The following is an 18,580-nucleotide window of genomic DNA, read 5'->3' on the forward strand; positions in this document are numbered from 1 at the left end:
TATCAGTCAATAAATCTAAAAATCTCGTAGCCTTTGTCTGAAGAAACTTAATAAACCAAAGAGGAGCAACACTCTCTAGGAACCTCTCCATGAAAGTTTTCATCTATGTTGCACTGATACGAACACGGTGACACAAACATGACACAACACGGAAATGGGACACGACAGTTATTGATAATATAGAATACGGGTATGGCGTGGATACGGCATTATAATTTATACATCATACATTAAAATTAAGATAACAATCTAAGCATAATATTAAGAATGACAAAACAATAATAAAGCAAAATTATAAATAATTATGTCGCTTTTATTGTCAAAATGATTAAGCATAAAATGTCTAGTATGGCATCAAAAACATAGACATAAACTTTCTAGTTATTATCATAATTTAAATTAAGCTTAAATCAAATCTCAAAAATTGATTTTGGGCTCCAATAAAAACCATTTACCAATTTTTTCATAGTATTGATCATTTAGCATAAAGAGATGAAGATTGAGATCTTCCACATATCCATTTGTCATCTAAATGTCTAAAATAACCTAATTAAGAATCTAAAAAGGCTTGATCTAAGGTTTACCCATCGAGTTGGTGCCATGTGTTGAACTACTTCATAGTGTTATAATCATCATAAATCAATCTCTATAGAACTTCGTTGGTTTGCAATTAAGTTCATCTCATTTACGTAATATATACCAAAATCCCCCTTATTTATCATCAAATTATAAAATCTCATCAAATATTTTGAAGGAGAAGATTTCTTGCACATAATAGCATCTTCATCAGCCCTGTTGTCTTTTTATTTCTAATATTGGAAGGATCCTTACAATAGTCAAATAATGCCAACGAGGGCTTATCCATCAAAGATCTCCCTTATCCTCATTTGATAAAGATTATAGTTTCTTATCTTGAGGAGATTAATGATACTTCTCCAAATGCCATTAATCTCAGATTTGCATACTCCATAAATCAAAATCAAATCCATCAAATTTATCAATCTTGACTTTTCCATCTTCCGCCTCCACCATTTTTAATTATTCCTCTATAAGGACCTATACACATTCTTAAGAAAGAAAATGAAAAAATAAACAAAAAAACTCCCAAGAAGTGAATGGAACACAGTGATTTTACATTATTCATATAGATTAGTCAACTTCCATCCATGGTCTGACGGATTCAACTATATGTTTTAGAGCTACAACTACAAAAGATAGAATCCTGTAAATAGATGGCCTGAGAGATCATGAAAATAACAAAATTTTCCTCAAAATATTCAACAAAAAATATGATGGGTAAACTATCATGCAAACCATGTTATACACAAAAAAAGCAATAAACGTTTCACAAAGAAAATAAACGCAATTGGTCAAGGTTTACTACCTATCAAACTTATATCCATGAAGTAGGGACTCCGCAAGAATTGTCTTTGTGGAAGTAGCCAAGCAACCAAACATGGCAGCACAAAATCCAAAAATATTGAAGCTGAGCTCTGTTACAGATGTTAAAAGAATTCCCCCAACAATAGGAATCAAAGAAGTCCATATGCGCCATTCAAAGTACTTCCTCCATATCAACCACTGCAAAATAACTGCCCAAGAAAATCATGATTTAGAAAGAATTGGCAGCAGAAGAATGCAATATTTCTAAAAAATAAAATGCAAAAGAAATAAAACTGCAAGAGAACACGTGTCAAAACAACCTGTTGTAGCAGGAGTAAATGATTTTATTGTCTGCATGAAAGAAACTGGAATATATCGCAGGCTTACATTCCCCAAAACAATGTTTATACAGAACACAAATGACATAGGAAAAATTCTTTTCCATCTATCTTCAGGATCAACTTGGATAAGTGGCTTGACCTTAAGAACCCTTATAGCAATATATGCACCAACAGCAGAGCATATGAAGTGAACACATGACACCGTAAGAGGAAATTTGAAGTCCAGGTTCTGCATTTTTAAAGAAATTTAACTTAGAAGAGATAGGCAAAACGTTTCTTACAAGCCATCAACCATATGGTCACATTAAAATAAGAGCATGTCCAATGAAAAAGAGAACAGGATGGAAAGTTCAAGGTATAAAAAATATGTTTGATAGCCATATTTTCATTTCTTTTGTTAGGAAACAAAATGACTAGATTCCTGAAATTGTGAATCACATATTTCGGAAACATGACAAAGTAATTATTTCAATTAAATAAATTAATTGAGGTTATTGGATATTAATTATGCAAATGAAAAAATTAATAAGCCCAATTAAGGATTAATTAATATTATAACTAAGATAAATGGTTTTATAAGCATTTAATTTGATAATTAACTAAAGTATAATTAATTAATTTAAACATAATTAATTAAATTATTATTATTAAAGGTTAATTAAAAATTTAATTAAGATAATTAAGTTCTGCATAGTATAATCATAAGTTTGGCACAAATAGATTAACTAAATGATTAATTAATCAAATAATTGATACTTAACTAGTTAATTAAGACAATTATAGATTAATTACATATTAATTAAGATTATTTGAATTCTATTATTATTTAACAACGTATTTTAACTTAGGACAATTGACTAGTATAGGCATTAAAAATTAATGACTTATAAAGGGAAATTACAGACTACAGCAATAAAGATTGTAATTATTAATTAATTTAAAAATATATATATATGATTAATTAATTGATAAATTAGTTAGAATAATTGATACTCAACTATTTAATTAACAATATCAGAGATTAATGACATATTAATGAAAATTATTTAGGCAAATTAGAGATTAAAGTAATTTTTAATTTATAAAGAATTAACCAAAAATATTTAGAAGCTAACTATTTATCCAGCCTAATAGAAGATTAATTAAGAATTTATTAAGAACATTAAAATCTTAATAGAATTTTAATTATGAAAATTAAGCAAGTTATAAATAATTAAGCATATTACTTGGAATCAAAATACATATTATAATTAATTTGGAATTAAATATTATTTAACCAAGATCATTAAGATTTGGAAATATTCATTTAATTATTCATTAAGAAAATTGGATATTCTATTTAACTGAATTTGTGATCTTTAAGTATTTACTGATTAATCATAATATGGCTAAATAAATTTAACTAATTGATAAATTAGTCAGAATAATTGATATTTAACTATTTAATTAGTGATTGGACTAAGATCGTTAAGATTTTAAAATATTACTTAAAATTTATGTCCAATTAAATTTAATATTATCCAATTAAATTTAATATTAACTAGTTAAAAAACAATTTTATATTAGAAATTAACAGTTAATTAATGATTATTATAATGACATGCTCAAATAGATAATTGGGGCTTAAATAACTAATTTTGTTTTTTGTCTTTCATTCCCAGAAATAGCTTCAATTTCAGCTTCCCAAAACAAGGAAATAAGTGGAACAAACAAAAACAAAATGAAAAAAAAAAAAAAAAAAAACAAATCCAAACATGAGCTACAAAAAAAAAAGGTTTATAGAACTGTGTGGAGAGATTGATAGAAAGGGAGAGTAGACATCATGGGAGATTTTAAATTTCAAACTTACAAACTACAAAAAAAAAGTTCGTGCTAAATTTGTTCTATAAACAAAATTTTAGTGACACGCACGGCGTTTAGGAGGACCTGCAGCTTTGGCATTCAAGGCTTCCATTGTTCCTCGAAGAGATTATGAACGGGAAATGTCATCAAAACTACATATAAGTAAATTCAAACTGAGAGGAGTTGATCCAAGAAAGTGGGGCCCAATATGAATGCTTCAAGTTATTTAAAAAAATGATGCAGAAAGGAAGGAAGAAAACATTGGTTCTATGTTATCGTTTGTCAGGCTAACATGTTGAACACATGTTGCATACTTAAAATAGTAAAAACCTGCAGACTGAAGAATTTAGAAGTCCAACTGGTAAAAACAGCGGGAAAAATATGGTAGGATGCGTATGGAGCTTAAGTTTCAAACATGATGTTTATAACAGGGAGGAGCACAACAATATTGAAGATAATATTAACTATTGACTCTATCAACTTTCTCAAATAAATTATCAAATGCCAAAAAAGGGTCGGTTGGCTATGTATGCCACGCACATCTTTTAATTGATGGGCGCTGTATGGTTATCAAGACATATGGCCGACATAATTTATGGATCTTCTAGGGTTGGCTTGCTCGGCTAACCCTCATATAAAAAAAATTATCAAATGCATGCCAAGTTAGGCTGCTCCGCTCCTTGGTTCCTCTCTTTGCTCTCTCCATCAAAATATGAAGAAATCTGCTGTCCAGTCCTTCCCAGGCCCCAGAACTGCTTTCAAGCTTTTTCCAGGCCACCGATCTGCTGTCCCTTACCTTCCAGCCGCAGGAACTATCCACCTATGTTCATTCCTACAGCGACCGAGCACTGTTCTGCTCAAGTCCACCGCCCAGTTTGTTAGATGTTGGTTATTATTTGAAATATTAATTCTGTTTTTATTTTTAATCTTCAGGCGATTTTACTTTTTGGCCCACTTAGGTTATTTTAGTATAAATAAAGGTGACTTGTATTGTTTACACATATGAGAGAAGATGAATTATAAATCAGTTTAGTTTTCTTTTTACAATCTGTGAGTTCTCTCCCTCTCTCTGTGGAAGCAACAGAGCTGCTGTCTCTCTCTCAGTCAAGTCAGAGAAACAAGCCAGTGGTGGAAACAGCAGATAGCTGTTGGCCGGCGGGTCCAGGCAGTGGAGACCTCAGATGGAGGTGCAGCTGCAGGTGGAGCCGGCAGTGCAAGTGCAAGGTGCAGTTAAGGAGGAAGTTGTTGCAGGACAAAGGTGCAGGACTTCAAGATCTCCTCTTTCTAGGTTTGTTTTTCAACAAGTGGTATCAAAGCTTGGTCAAGAAAGATCAAGGAGAAGGAGGAAGGAGTTTATTGAAATCAAAAAGTGGAAATTCCAGCCAAGAGGTGGAGTTTCTTGACTAGTCTTTGTGGACAGCAGGGGGAAGGAGGAAGGAGTTTATTAAAATCAAAAAGAGGAAATTCCAGCAAAGAGGTGAAGTTTCTTGACTAGTCTTTGTGGACAGCGGGTGGAGGAGAAGCTTTTCTTGGCCCTTTGTCTGTGGACAGCAGACTGTTTTTCTGGACAGCAAGTGGAGGAAAGGTGACCGGCAGTGTAAGCCTTTCTTGGGTTGTTCTTTGTTGACGGTAGGTAGAGGAAAGCAGGTCATCGGCAGTGGAAGCTTTTCCTGGGCTGTTCTTTTTTGACAGCAGGTGGAATAGAAGCTTTTCTTGGCTGTTTTTCTGTGGATAGCAGGCTTTTTTTTGTGGACAGTAGGTGGAAGAAAGTAGGTGACCGGCGAAGGAAGCCTTTCCTAGGCTGTTTTTTGTGGACAGCAAGTGAAGGTAAGCAGGTGACCGGCGGTGGAAGCTTTTCTGAGCTTATTTCTGTGGACAGCAGCTAGATTTAAGGGTTGCTGAAGCATTCTTGAAGGAAGGATGTCCATGGCTAAGCATGAAACTGAGAAATTCACTAGTCTCAATGATTTTAGGCTATGGAGGTTGAAGATGAGTCCATCAAGGTCTTGATGCAGCTCCATCGGAGGAAGGGATTTTGAGGATAGAAGAAAGATTGCGCAGGGATGTACTTAATAAGGCATATAGTGCAATTCTTTTGTGCCAAGAAGATGAAGTTCTAAGGTAGGTTGCTGATGAAGGAACGGCTATAGAGATTTGGAAAAAATTGGGATCTCTACATCTCAAAAGCTCTCTAGCCAATAGGCTTTACCTCAAGAAAAAAGTTATACACCTTGCAAATGGATGATTCCAAACAATTGAATAAGCAATTGCATGAATTCAACCAGATTATCTTGGATTTGAAAAGCATAGGAGTGAAGTTTGAAGAAGAAGATGAAGCAGTAATTCTACTAAGCTCATTACCTCCTAGGTTTAAGCATTTTGTGGACAACTTATTATATGGGAAGGAGACTCTTGTTATGGACGAATTCAAAGCTGCACTAAACTCCAAAGAGATTCAAAGGGAGTGAGGAGTTAGAGTGAAGCATGATGGGGCGGTTGATGGCTTGATGCCATTGCCTTGAGAGGTAGACCCAAAAGAGGGAGTCCAAAGCTAAGAACCATGCTAGATCTAAGTCTAAAGGCAAGATGAAGTGCTTCTTTTGTCATAAGGATGGTCACTTCAAAAGGCAATGCTCGAAATTGAAGAACAAAACATCAAGACAAAGAAAGTAGTGGAGTTGCCTCATGTGTGGAGGAAGCGTATGAAATTTCAAATGCCCTTGTAACCTCAAATACCGAAACTAGCAAAGAGTGGATATGAAGGGTTTGGCCGGACAAGAAAATGGTTGTAGAAGGGGGAGTTCTTAATCTTGTAAAATCCTAGCCAATGAAAAGAAATTTTTGGAACCAGTTGTAAGATGGAACATTGCTAATGGTTGTTCTATTGATATTTATAATGATATTTGGATCTTAGATAAAAGTTTGAATAAATGGCCTACTTTTGTGGCTATTTCTGAAAATGAAAATTTAAAAGTGGATAAGCTCATAGTGGATGGTAAATGGAGTTTAGATGAGTTAAAAGCTCTCTTTGGAGAAGACCCGATTTCTTTAATTTGTGAAATTAAAATTCAGCTGGATAAGGAAGCAGATTATCTGGAGCTTATCAATCAAAAATCTGGGATTTCTATTTCAGCTCTTGCATGTAAGGCTTTGGTTCAGGATCATAGCTGTTGTTCTTATTGGGAATGCTTCAAAATTGTTAAACTTAGACCCCGGGTGGAAGTATTCTGGAGGCGAATACTCAACAATGCAATTCCTACATTCCATTTTCTGTTTCATAGAAGAATTCAAGAGGAGTTTGATTTTCCAATGGGTTGTAATACTAAGGAAGATCTTGATCATGTAACGGTGAACCGTGTGAAGTTAAAGGAGGTCATACATTATCTAAAGAAATGGGGATTTGTCTTTCCTAACTTTGAATCGTTGCATGATTTCTGGAACTGGCGTGAGCAATATAGTAAAGATTATGGTTTTCTTATTAATATTTTTTGCAATTCGGTATATCTCAATTGGAGGGCAAGAAACAAGTATTTACACGAAGGGAAAAAAGATATCGCCATGGTTACTGCTTCAAATTCAATAAGTTATGCTTCTATCTCTTTCATGGTTGATAATATCAAATCGAGTCACTGGGGTACTAATCAGTCGAATAGACTATTAGATCGTTGGCACCCTCCTCCCGATTGGATCAAAATTAATGTGGATGCTTCTTTATTGCAATCTTATAAAGCTGGAATAGGATGTGTAATCCGTGACATTAAATGAAGATTTATCTTAGCATATGGATATACTTGCTTGCATTGGGATGTTTCTCAGCTAGAGCTTATGGCTATTCATTTTATAAAGAAGATATCAAAAGATTGGATGCTTAATGGAGGAACTTGCTTTTTTAAAGGAGTATAATTATGTTTGTTTTAACTGGGCAAATAGGATGTAATAAGTTAGCGAATATGTGTGCTAACTTTGCTCATTTTAATAATTTTCATTGGGATAATATTTCTTCTAATAAGAATCCTACTTCGTTTGTTAATTTGTTAAAGGAGGAATCAAGTTATGAGTGGTTGTAGGTTGTAATAATTTTTTTTTTATTAGTTATGCAATTGGTTTGCTTTCTCAAAAAAAAATATGGAACAACCAAAAGGATTTGTTGAAATTAGGAAAGAAAGCCTGGTTTGCTTGCTAAGGCGTTCCCTATATGGATTGAAGGAATCTCCAAGGATGTGGTATCAAAGGTTTAACACCTTCATGCATAATGTTGTCTTCAAAAAGAGTGACATGATGCTTGTGTCTACTTTAAGGCAAAGGAAGTAAGTAGTGCCATTTATTTACTTCTTTATGTTGATTATATGTTGTTGGCTAGCTCAAGCATGAAGGAGATTCAAAGGATAAAGGAATTAGTCAAGGATGAATTTGATATGAATGATCTTGAGAATGCTAGAAAGTTTCTTGGAATAAAAATTGAGAGCAAGAAGGGGAGTCAAGAGTTAGTGTTATCTTAAGGCTCTACAATGATAGTGTGGTGAAACAACATGGAATTGTCAAAATCTATTTCTACTTCTTTTGCATCTCATTTCAAGCTTAGCAAGGATCAAAGTCCAAAGGAAGAAGAAGAAAAGGTATACATGTGCATGGTTCCTTATCAGAATGTCGTGTGAACCATTATGTATGCTATGGTTTGCTTTAGAACAGATTTGACCTATCCTCTTAGTGAAATTTCAAGGTTTTTGGCTGATCTGAGTTAGTCACATTGGGAGGCAGCAAAGTGGGTGCTTGGGTACCTCAATGGAGCCAAAGATTTGGGTTTGAATTTATCAAAATCAAAATTGTATGATGCTGTCTTCTTTGGATATGTTGATTTAGATTTTGCAACCAGTGGTGGAAATAGCATATAGTTGTTGGCCAATGAGTCCAGGCATGGAAGGAGACCACTGGTGGAGATGCAGCTGCAGGTGGAGCCGGCGGTGTAAGTTGCAGTTTAGGAGGAAGGGAAAGAAAGTGATGTTGCAGGAGAAAGGTGCAGGACTTCAAGATCTCTTCCTTCTAGGTTTGTTTTTCAACACAATTCAAAAAAAATGCGCCCCACTAGCCCTCCTCCCCTCTCATTTTACTTTGCTAAGTCATTCTGATGCATTATGGTATCAAAATACAACCAAGAAACCACAAGAATGAAGCCAAGAAGAGCAAATCAAAGACCAATTCAAGAATCTTTTATGGAAGAAATGCAACGGGAGATTCGAAAGCTATAAGAAGAACATGCGGCATACATAGAATGCCAAAATGAGGGAGAACATGTGGCGAATGAGGATCATTATTTTTATCAAGTCTCTAGAGAAGAGGAGGAATCCCCCCCTCTCCTTTCGTTATTAACGACGAGAACCTCGAATACCCCCTCATGATTTTGGAATTAAGATCGATATTTTAGATTTCAAGAACAGTTGGATCCAATTGAATTCCGCAATTAGCTTCTGTGGAATGAATTCCTGAATACAAAGAAGTACCACTCAATCGCATTGTTAAATTAGTAGCTATAAAATTAAAAGGCACTGGATCTTTATGGTGGGAGAACAAGAAAATATCAAGACAATGAGAATGGAAAACCAAGATTAGGTCATGGGAGAAATGGAAGAAAGAAATGAGGCAAAAGTTTTTGCAAGCCTATTATCGGCAATATATGTTTTTTTCTCTAAAAAAATATTCAACAACAAGAAATTTCAGTGGAAGTTTATGCGGCCGAATTCGAACAATTAGAGTTAAAATACAACTTAATGGAACCTCGAGAAAATATAATAGCTCGGTTTCTTGGAGGTTTAAACACATCCATTACCAATGTGGTGCAACTGCAACTATATTGGACAATCAATAATGTCATCAACCTCGCTCTCAAGGTAGAAAAGAAGCAACAAACCAAGAAAAACAACCTTAACAACCGAACATGAGCGGGTACCTCGGACATCGATTCCTATTACTAGCCGACGGCCTGATCAAGCTATTAGACCTCCTTCATCAGCTCAAACACATCTATTCCTACTCACAAGTGTTTCAAATGCCATGATTTTGGACGTATTGCATCCAATTTTCCTAAAAGGCCGTTGGGAACTTATGGCGAAAACCCCACTTCCTTGGATCAAAAAATTAAAAAACAATGGAAGAACAACTCCTACCAGCAAATGAGGGCGAATTATTAGTCGTTTGCCACCTTTTAAATATGCAATATGAGAAAGAGAATGAATGGCTTCATCACAATAGATTTTAATATGGTGATAGTGATAGGAAACACTTGTAGATCTCAAGTATTTCCTACCAATCTTCGGAAAACAGCGAGAATTCTTCACAAAAATCCACACAAAACCACGAATCAGTAGATAATTTGTATTATTTGATAAAAGGAAATGGAAAATACCAAGATACAATTGATCCTCTATTTGAGAGGGAGAGCTATCTCTCCCAAATCTCATGATGCCGCTAGAGCCCAAGAAAAATCTAAGAGATCTCAAATTTCAACCAAATTCAAGATGTCCTAATCCTAGGAAAACAAATTATTTAATGCATACAAATCAAAAGGAAATCCCTAAACAGTGCCTACAGTCAAATTTCCCTCCTAAATCCCTTAAAAATTCTTCCTAAAATAGCTCACGCACACCGTGCATGCTTTCGGTGCCTATAGGAGGCAAAGAAGTCCGCCTCTGTTCGCGTAAGCCGGTCCAGTCGGACCAGTCCAATAGATCGGTCTAATAGATAGATAGTGTAAGCTATGAAAATATAGTATCCACCCTTATGGCGGAAAAATTGAAACTTTCTACTAAGAACACATTATTTACGATGTTGTTCCCATGGATATATACCACCTTCTCTTTGGAAGGCCTTGGTAATACAATCGTCAAACCAAGCATCAAGAGTTCCACAATACCTACTCCTTCCAAAAATAAGGTCAATTGGTGATGCTCCTACTTTCTAAAGAGCAAGTCGAACCAATAAACCGCAGCCCTAAAGTGGTGTAGCAATCACCCTTCATGCAGACCTGAAAAAGATTAGCAGGATATTTTGGAAAAAACCAGAAGTTGGCCCTTCACCAAGAGCGGTTCTATTGGCCCTTACTCACCCATGACATGGACCGTCATGTGAAAAGATGCAACATTTGTTGACTAGCCAAAACTTGCTAACAAAATTTCAAGCTATACAAGCCTTACCTATACCAACGGTACCTTGTACAGATGTCAATATTGATTTTGTTGTGAGGCTCCCAACCCTCAATGTTGAACTCCCCATTCAAGAAATAAGGAAACTTCATGAACAAGTACAAAGGAAAATTTAAAAAAAAAAAAAGCAAAATGGCAAATATCAATCACAAGCCAACAAATCTAGGAAATATCACATTTTCAAAGTAGGTGATTTGATATGGATCAAACTTCAAAAAGAGCGATTGCTGCCAGGAGCTCATGGAAAACTCAAGAAGGCCAAGGCTGATGGACCTTTCATATCGTTAAATATTTCAAGGACTGCCTGCCAATTTGAGTTACTAGGCTACTATCAAATATCCACCACTTTTAGTTGATTTGACTCATCATTACAAAAATTCATAACCTCTCCAAGGCAAGGAGAATGACACCCAGTAGACCTAGCAGGCAAAGTTTCAATCAATGGTATGGCCTTTTCGCTTTCTTTTTTTTCCTTTTTTTTTCATTTACTGTTTTTTGTAATAAATTCCCTCCAAAGGGATCCTTAGGGGTAGCCTTGCTCTATGAATAAACAGATATCTCTCCTCTTATATTTAGTTCTTGGAATAATCAAGAATCTTAGAAATCTGTCCAAGATTTTTCTATTCTCTGTATGTTGGCTGAGCCAGGTGGTGGTTCCTATTATCATCCAGCTGCTGAGGTAGGCTGCTCCACCCTTTGTTCCTCTCTCCTTACTATTCCCTCCATTAAGAAGAAAAAAAACCTACTGTCCAGTCATTTCCAGACCTTAGAACTGCTTTCCAGCTTTTTCGAAGCCACTGATCTGCAGTCCACTACATCCAGTCACAAGAACTGTCGTCTGTCTTCATTCTTACAGCCACCGAGGACTATTCTACTGTAGTCCACCGAGGGCTATTCTACTTTAGTCAACCTCGCGGTTTAGCAAAAGAAGTGCCCAACCTGCCTTCCTCTCCCCTCATTTTACTTTGATAAGTCATTCTGGTGTCACAAACAGCCACAAAATCACAAGTGAACTGAAAAATAGTAAGTAGAGATAGAATGAGGAAGAGCAATCATGAATCATAATTTAATAAATAATGTTGACCACATCAACCCAAGTGACACATATGTGACTCCTTGATCTTTTGATACTAGTGAATCTTGTAGCGTCTGTTGACCTTCATATAATATTCAAAGGAAACAAAAAAAGAGAAGCTCAAAATCATACTTCGCCCGTCGGATCCAGGAATCCCGCCGAAATTACTGTGCATTCGGTGCCGCTCGCGTCGCTTCCCGTAATTCCTGCAAAAATCTCGCGATCTCGCCTCGCTCGTTGCTCCAATCGCGTTTATAAAATGGAGCAGAGCCCTGCCTTCGGGGGTATTACGACAGCTCTTTTCACTCATGAAAATCCCGAACTCCTCCCCTGCTCTGCTTCTCCTCTCATACGAACTCCACTGTGCCGATCTCAAGAGCTCCGATCCCTCTCTGCTTTTCCGATCTCCTCCCACTGTTTCTCACTTTCTACGATCTCCCTACGACCACAAGCTCCCCAACCTCTCACACGCTCTTGCTCTTTCTCCTCCCAGGCCGATCGGAAGTTACGACATTAGGATCGGAAGCAACGACCGGAGTCGCCCTCGGTGAAGATAACATCCTTCCTTTCACGGGCTCCTTCGGCCGGATCCCTCGCCCGACCTCCCGATCCTCTTCCGTCCACAGAGAGAGAGAGAGAGAGAGAGAGAGAGAGAAGAAGAAGAAGAGAGATGAAGAGAGAGAGAGAGAGTGATGAGATATCCTTACCTCTTCTCCAAGCCGCAGGATCCCGCCGCTCCTTCGGCTCCGTCGTGCCCGGTCGTACTTCGCTCCTCCTCCGACCTTCCTTCTGTTGGAACGGAATTACAACATTTTGATCTAAAGCAAACAACGGAGTTCACTGGCTTAGAAGGTAACTTTCTGCCCTTCACGCATTACTCCGGCCAAAAATCCCGTAAATCTCCTGAAATAGAGAGTGAGGGAGAGAAGTTTAATTATATTAATTAATTTTAATTATAATTAATTTAATGATTATTTTTAATTATAATTAATTATTAATTTAATAATATATTATATTAATTTATAAATTATTATTAATTATATTAATAATATTTAATTGTAATTATTATTAATTATTATTAATTATTATTAATTTATAATTAGTTAATAACTAATATAATCAATTATAATTAATAGATTAATTAAATTAAATAGTTAATTATTATTAATTCTAATTAATTGTTTAATTATTTTAAGTTATAATTTATTATAATTAAATAATATAAATTATAATTAAATGTAATTATTGCTTTAGTTATAATTAAATAATTAATTGCAAATAAAATATACTTGCCTCTCCTTGCCTCGATCCTCGGGCCGACACCGCCAAAGCCCGCGAAGGTACGAATCCTCTAAACTCAGATTGTCGCGTTGTTGTTCGCAGCGGACCGGACAACCGCCTATACACGCCTTTATTGCGCGTGGTGGAAAGGGACCCCGATCCGACGCCTACGACGAGGCGAGCAATCGCTTAAACTCTACCTCGACGTTCGTGGCGCACCGGAAAACCGCCTATACACGTCTTTATTGCGCGTGGTGGCAAGGGACCCCGGTGCGGCACCTACGGCGAGGAGGGGCACTTATAAGTACCCCCGAGCGGGGGGGGAAGCAAATTGTGTCACTTATAAGTACCCCCGAGTGGGGGGAAAGCAAATTGTGTCTTTTAAACAGGTACCGTCAAAGACCCCATGCACGCCTTTATTGCGCGTGGTGGGAGGAACAAAAAAATCACGGCCGCGGTGTCCTTGTCAAAGGACACCTACCATACACGCCTTTATTGCGCGTGGTGGGAAAGGCCCAATTTCTTGTAGTTTTCTCCTAAACAGGGGAGACGCCGGGAGACTGCCGAAATTTCGGATGAAATACTACTACGATCGGACCTTTTTTGAACTCAAAATAACAACTCAAGTTGAACATTCAAACTGGCACAAGAGCTGACTTGGACCATAAAAGACTTGCACTCAAACAAGAACGGTGGACTCGGGACCTAAATCAAAACAAAATTCAAATAATTTCTAAAGATCAAAATCCAAATAAAATCAAAATTGGAACCCAAATCCAAAACAATTTGAACTTATATTTGAACTTGCAAGGACTTCAGAAGATCCTAAACAAGCACTCAAACATGTACTTGAACTGGAAGACTCAGACTACAGGGGACATAGAACTTGAGCTTGCATATTGAGCTTGGGGACTTGATAGAACTCCAATTTAAATAAATACAAGGTTCCAACTCAAACTAAATGTCAATTCCAAGTACAACTCACTTGATGATCAAGATGCAAGAACTATCAAGTGATATGACCACAAGAAGTAACAGTTCAATGTGAAACAAATGCAAGGGACTTTTGCAAATCATAGCAGTCAATATGCAGCATGAAATGCTTACAAATAAAGGCGGACGACACAATCAATATCATTTGATTGAAAATGAGTGCCCCGCTCTCCTACAAGATATATGACAATCAAAGTACAAGCAGGCACACTACGACCTCAAGGTGCATAAACAAAGATTGTAGTAGACTTTTACAACAGTTCCTACGAGATCGGGAGCATCGTACCAGCGAGAATAGCGAATGGCTGCAGAATGCACGGGTGTCTCTCCTACATATACTATTGGAATCTCCTACAACAATCCCTCCGAACGCCTGTTGATTGAAGAAGGCGACATTGGAGGTCAATAGGAGGACCCACTATGCACATAATATGTAATTTGCAACGAGAATGCAAAGAGTTTACCAAGTGTTAGGATGTTTATATATCTTATCATAAGGTAGTGGAAAATAAATGTATATGTCTTCTACAAACAAATGAGATTTGATCTACAACAAATGCAATCATCAAATCCCACCTGAGATTGATGAAAGGTGGGTAGGATGCAAGAACAATGACACTCCTACAATCAATAACAATTCAGTGCTGATCAAATGCAGTAATTTTCCACGAACAAATATGGTCGAATTGTAGCAAGTACAACCATCTACAGACCGTCGTGGAGGACCCATCATACGTATTAAATGTCATATACAAGCAGAACGTCAAAAGACCACAACAAGTGTAAGCTCCTATGACCAAAGGCAGGAGATTAGTTGGTACACTACGAACCACCTGCAGAAAGTAACAAGTAGTGCACGACAGTATACCTGTATAAAGCAACAAACAACCAATTCAGAAGCTGCTACGTCACGCCACCGGATCTGCAACATTCGTACAAGCAGACAAAAGGCATCTACAATTATTCAAAGTACCCCTACACTTGCACTATAAATTGTATACACATAAGTACACTAAAAAGGATAAAAATAATTATAACACCTGCATGGGTCCCGACGAACGTGTTATTGGTACATGCGTGACATCTAAGGATGCTGCGTGGGTTGACAAGTGAATTCAGGTTCGAAACCGATCCTTCTATACGGGTCAATAGAAGTCGACAGGGTTCGAACCATTAAGCAAATATAAAGTTGTGGCGACCAGTATATTTGCTTTAAAATATTCATATTAGGCCTTCAAGGCCTACAACAATATGAATTCACTAATAAGGGCATAAAGCCTACGAGGAACCCGATCCTCGATCAACAGCCCGGTCGAGTTGACAGAGTTCAATCAACAAATAGAAATGACACCACACCCCGATGATGGCCGTGTTGAATGCAGATCTCAACCGGAAGGGTTTCCCCAAATATTTTCAATTATCTCCCAAATATCCAAAGTCCATTTCAAATACTCCAAAGCTCTACCCAAAATACCCATAAAAATCCAAAAATCTCAAATTCCAAAATATTCAAAATATTAAATCCAACCATCCACACTTAAAGCAAATTCCATCCACCCTCCGCAACAGTCTGCCGGGGTGGACAAATTCAAATAAACTCTAGCTCACAAAGAGCCAAATGCCTAGTCGAAAATATCACTAGGATCCATTCTTAAACAATCTCTTGCCAGTAAAGACGTGGTACGTGTCCTCTAACTGGCAGTTTCGCCGCCAAATGGCATTGCAGGTAAACGGTTATGACCCGGGGCCCTCTGAACCGAGTGATTTTGCCGCCAAATGGCACTACAGATAGCGGTTATGGCCAGAGCCAATACGCACCTTAATGGCGTTAAATCCTTGAGATATGAATCAATAGGATATGATCGATAGGGCATAAAGCCCTCTGTAAGCTATGGCGGATTCAAATTTATCCCCTTAGGCAAATACCCACCCCAGGTCTACAAGGTCCCCTTGGACGAAGCAACCCATGGCTGCCGACAAGGATCCTTCTGTCAGGTTGGGTCGACTACCTCCTTTGACTAAGTAGACCAGGGACCACGATGGCCCAGGACGACGGAACCATAGGATCTTGATCGGGTCTATCATCCATTCCCCCACCATCCGCTTTAAGTGCAAGATGGTGACAATTTCTATTTTAAATATAAAACCTTCAATTCCCAAACATCCAATCTTTCCAATCCCAAACCTATGCTGCTACTATATGCCAGATAAGACGTATCTTTACGTATCTGATTGACGACTAGCCTTAATCGAAAGTTCTCTCTCATGATCGGGAGGGGTAATTAACTATAGGGGCTTGCGCCTATAGGAAACCAGAACTCAGATCATAAAGTCCTCATAAAATGAGGGCGAAATCTCTGGGTAGTGTCTTATCTACAAACTCATCTGCCTTCCAAAATTTACCCCGGAACGTAATCAGTTAAAACTCCCTCGTCGAATGAATAAAAGAAAAGCAGGAGGAGGCCGGGGCCGAATTTTAGGAGCCCAAAGATTTCTGGCTACTCCGCTGGGGAATGGTTTCTCTTTCCATCTCTGGCTAGTCATTCATAAGCTATAGTAGCAGCTATATCAAATAATACTCAAGATTTTGAGTCTTTCAAAATGATCGTTTAATGATTCAAAATTCTAAATTTTTTTAAAAATGGTCATTTGACAAATTTAAATGGCATTTAGCAGAGTTTTTTAAATTTATTTTTATTGCTTGCTTATGCTAATTATTTTTGTCTATTTTTATTTTATGTTCTGTGCAAGTCTCTGCATTTTAAAAGTGCGGGGTGATGTATCAGATTCTGATTATTAACCCTTGCCTTTCATTTATGCAGATGGATCTACAGAACACGCCAATGACCGTCCAGCTGGGACGAGGAGCCAGGATCCAGCTGGCTAATGCTATTATTGAGACCGGGAACCCTGGAGCTACCATCCAGTTTGGTAGCGTTGACTTCCCAGCGATTGCTGCAAGGAACGCCGCCATTCCTGCGAATGGTAGGAATGTCGAGAAGTCTGCCAGAAGACTCAATGCTGATGAAGCTCCTATCCGTCGTGTGCATCTGTCATCACAACGACCTGTTGCGGGAAATACTTGTGACAGAGTTTCTGTATTCGAGAGGCTATCACAGCCTGAGGTCCTTACCACCAGAAGAATTGTGAATGGTGGAAAAGTTTCTGTGGTGACTACAAACACCAGTACTCTGCCGACCAGGTTATCTGCGCCTGGAGAGTACAATGTTGAAGCCTCCTCATCTGGAGGAAGGCCTACAAGGAGGCAGAAAAGAAAGATGAATGCTGAACTCCGAGCTCAGCAACAACAACTCCCTATTCACCCTTCCAATCTGCCAGCCCAGGTGCCTGAAGCTAATGTTCCTACCCGAAACAAGTTTTATGATTTAAAATGAGTAAAAAGGAATAGCTCCACTACTGAGCTAAAGAAGTCCTTCTAGGAGTAACGATGTGAGATCCCAGCCCCTCCAAAGAAGAAAGAGCCTGAAACTCTGTCTGCTCGAGTATACAGAGTATTGAAGACAGTGAAGGATAAAAGCCTGAAAAAGAAGAGGTTCCAACAGCCTCTAGTTATCGAGACCAGAAGAACCCCGCTAAGGGAGCGTCTGTCCTTTGCTGCATAAAGAAGAGAAAGAAGGCAAAACCCACGCGGTGAACATCGGGGTGTGACACATGAACCGTATGTTCAGGGATCCACTGCTAAAAGGTCCCGGTGGAAAGGAAAGCAAGTCTGGAGGCCAAAGCCTCGGAGAAATGAAAAAGAAAGAAGAGAAAGAAGAGTTGATCTGGGCGTGACATCCGATGATGCTTCCCGGAGATCCACCCACATCTACAAAGAACGTCAGAAGTGGGCCCCTAAAAGGACCCATAATGACACTCCTTCAGACGGTAGACACCTTGGAAATTCCTCCAAGGGATCCCGTCGCCCTCCATCCCCTCCAAAAGAAGAGACTAACTTTGATCGCAGCCCACTGATCGAAGAAGTCCCCGTGCCTAATCAGGAACCGGAAATCCAATGGCTTTGCCGCTCGAAGATCCGAGTACTGGAAGAAAATATAACAACAACAACAACAACAACAACATCAAGCCTTTATCCCACTACTTGGGGTCGGCTACATGAATCCTTTTTCTCCATTGTGTCCTATTAAAAGTCAAATTCTCGTTTAAATCTAATAAAGGAGTCCTCCTATCATTATATGCTATATGTAAATTAATGGATGATTTTTTTCATTGGTTTTATGCTATATGTATTTGGGTTTTGTATTTTTTTTTATAAATTTTGTCATTTTTTGGTATTTATCTTTGTCTTACTCCTATCATTATATTGTTATAATATTTGTTTTATAAAAAATAATAAAATTAAATCCATAAAAATATTAGAAAATTGAACCTTAAATAAATATATGCCAGAAAAGCTTGAAAACTGATCTGGTTTATTGCTTGGTTCGACTGCTTTTGGTCTATTAAAG

General features: G+C 37.6%; 1 protein-coding gene and 1 non-coding gene across 2 annotated transcripts in view; one reads left to right on the top strand and one right to left on the bottom strand.

Annotated features, from left to right (window-relative positions):
- Positions 1–18,580, bottom strand: part of LOC110107719 (UDP-galactose transporter 1) — a 61,562-nt gene that overhangs the window by 10,810 nt on the left and 32,172 nt on the right. The window contains exons 2-3 of the mRNA XM_020838073.2: positions 1,704–1,953; positions 1,385–1,592 (exon numbers count right to left, since the gene is read on the bottom strand). Coding sequence (XP_020693732.1) covers positions 1,385–1,592; positions 1,704–1,953 — 458 coding nt within the window. The remainder of the gene's footprint in view (positions 1–1,384; positions 1,593–1,703; positions 1,954–18,580) is intronic.
- On the top strand, positions 4,074–4,200 carry LOC114578652. Its single transcript, XR_003699642.1, has one exon. It is a non-coding gene; the product is annotated as a U11 spliceosomal RNA (small nuclear RNA).

This window comes from Dendrobium catenatum, unplaced genomic scaffold (genome assembly GCF_001605985.2).
Source record: "Dendrobium catenatum unplaced genomic scaffold, ASM160598v2 original_scaffold_107050, whole genome shotgun sequence".
Taxonomy (NCBI): Eukaryota; Viridiplantae; Streptophyta; class Magnoliopsida; order Asparagales; family Orchidaceae; genus Dendrobium; species Dendrobium catenatum.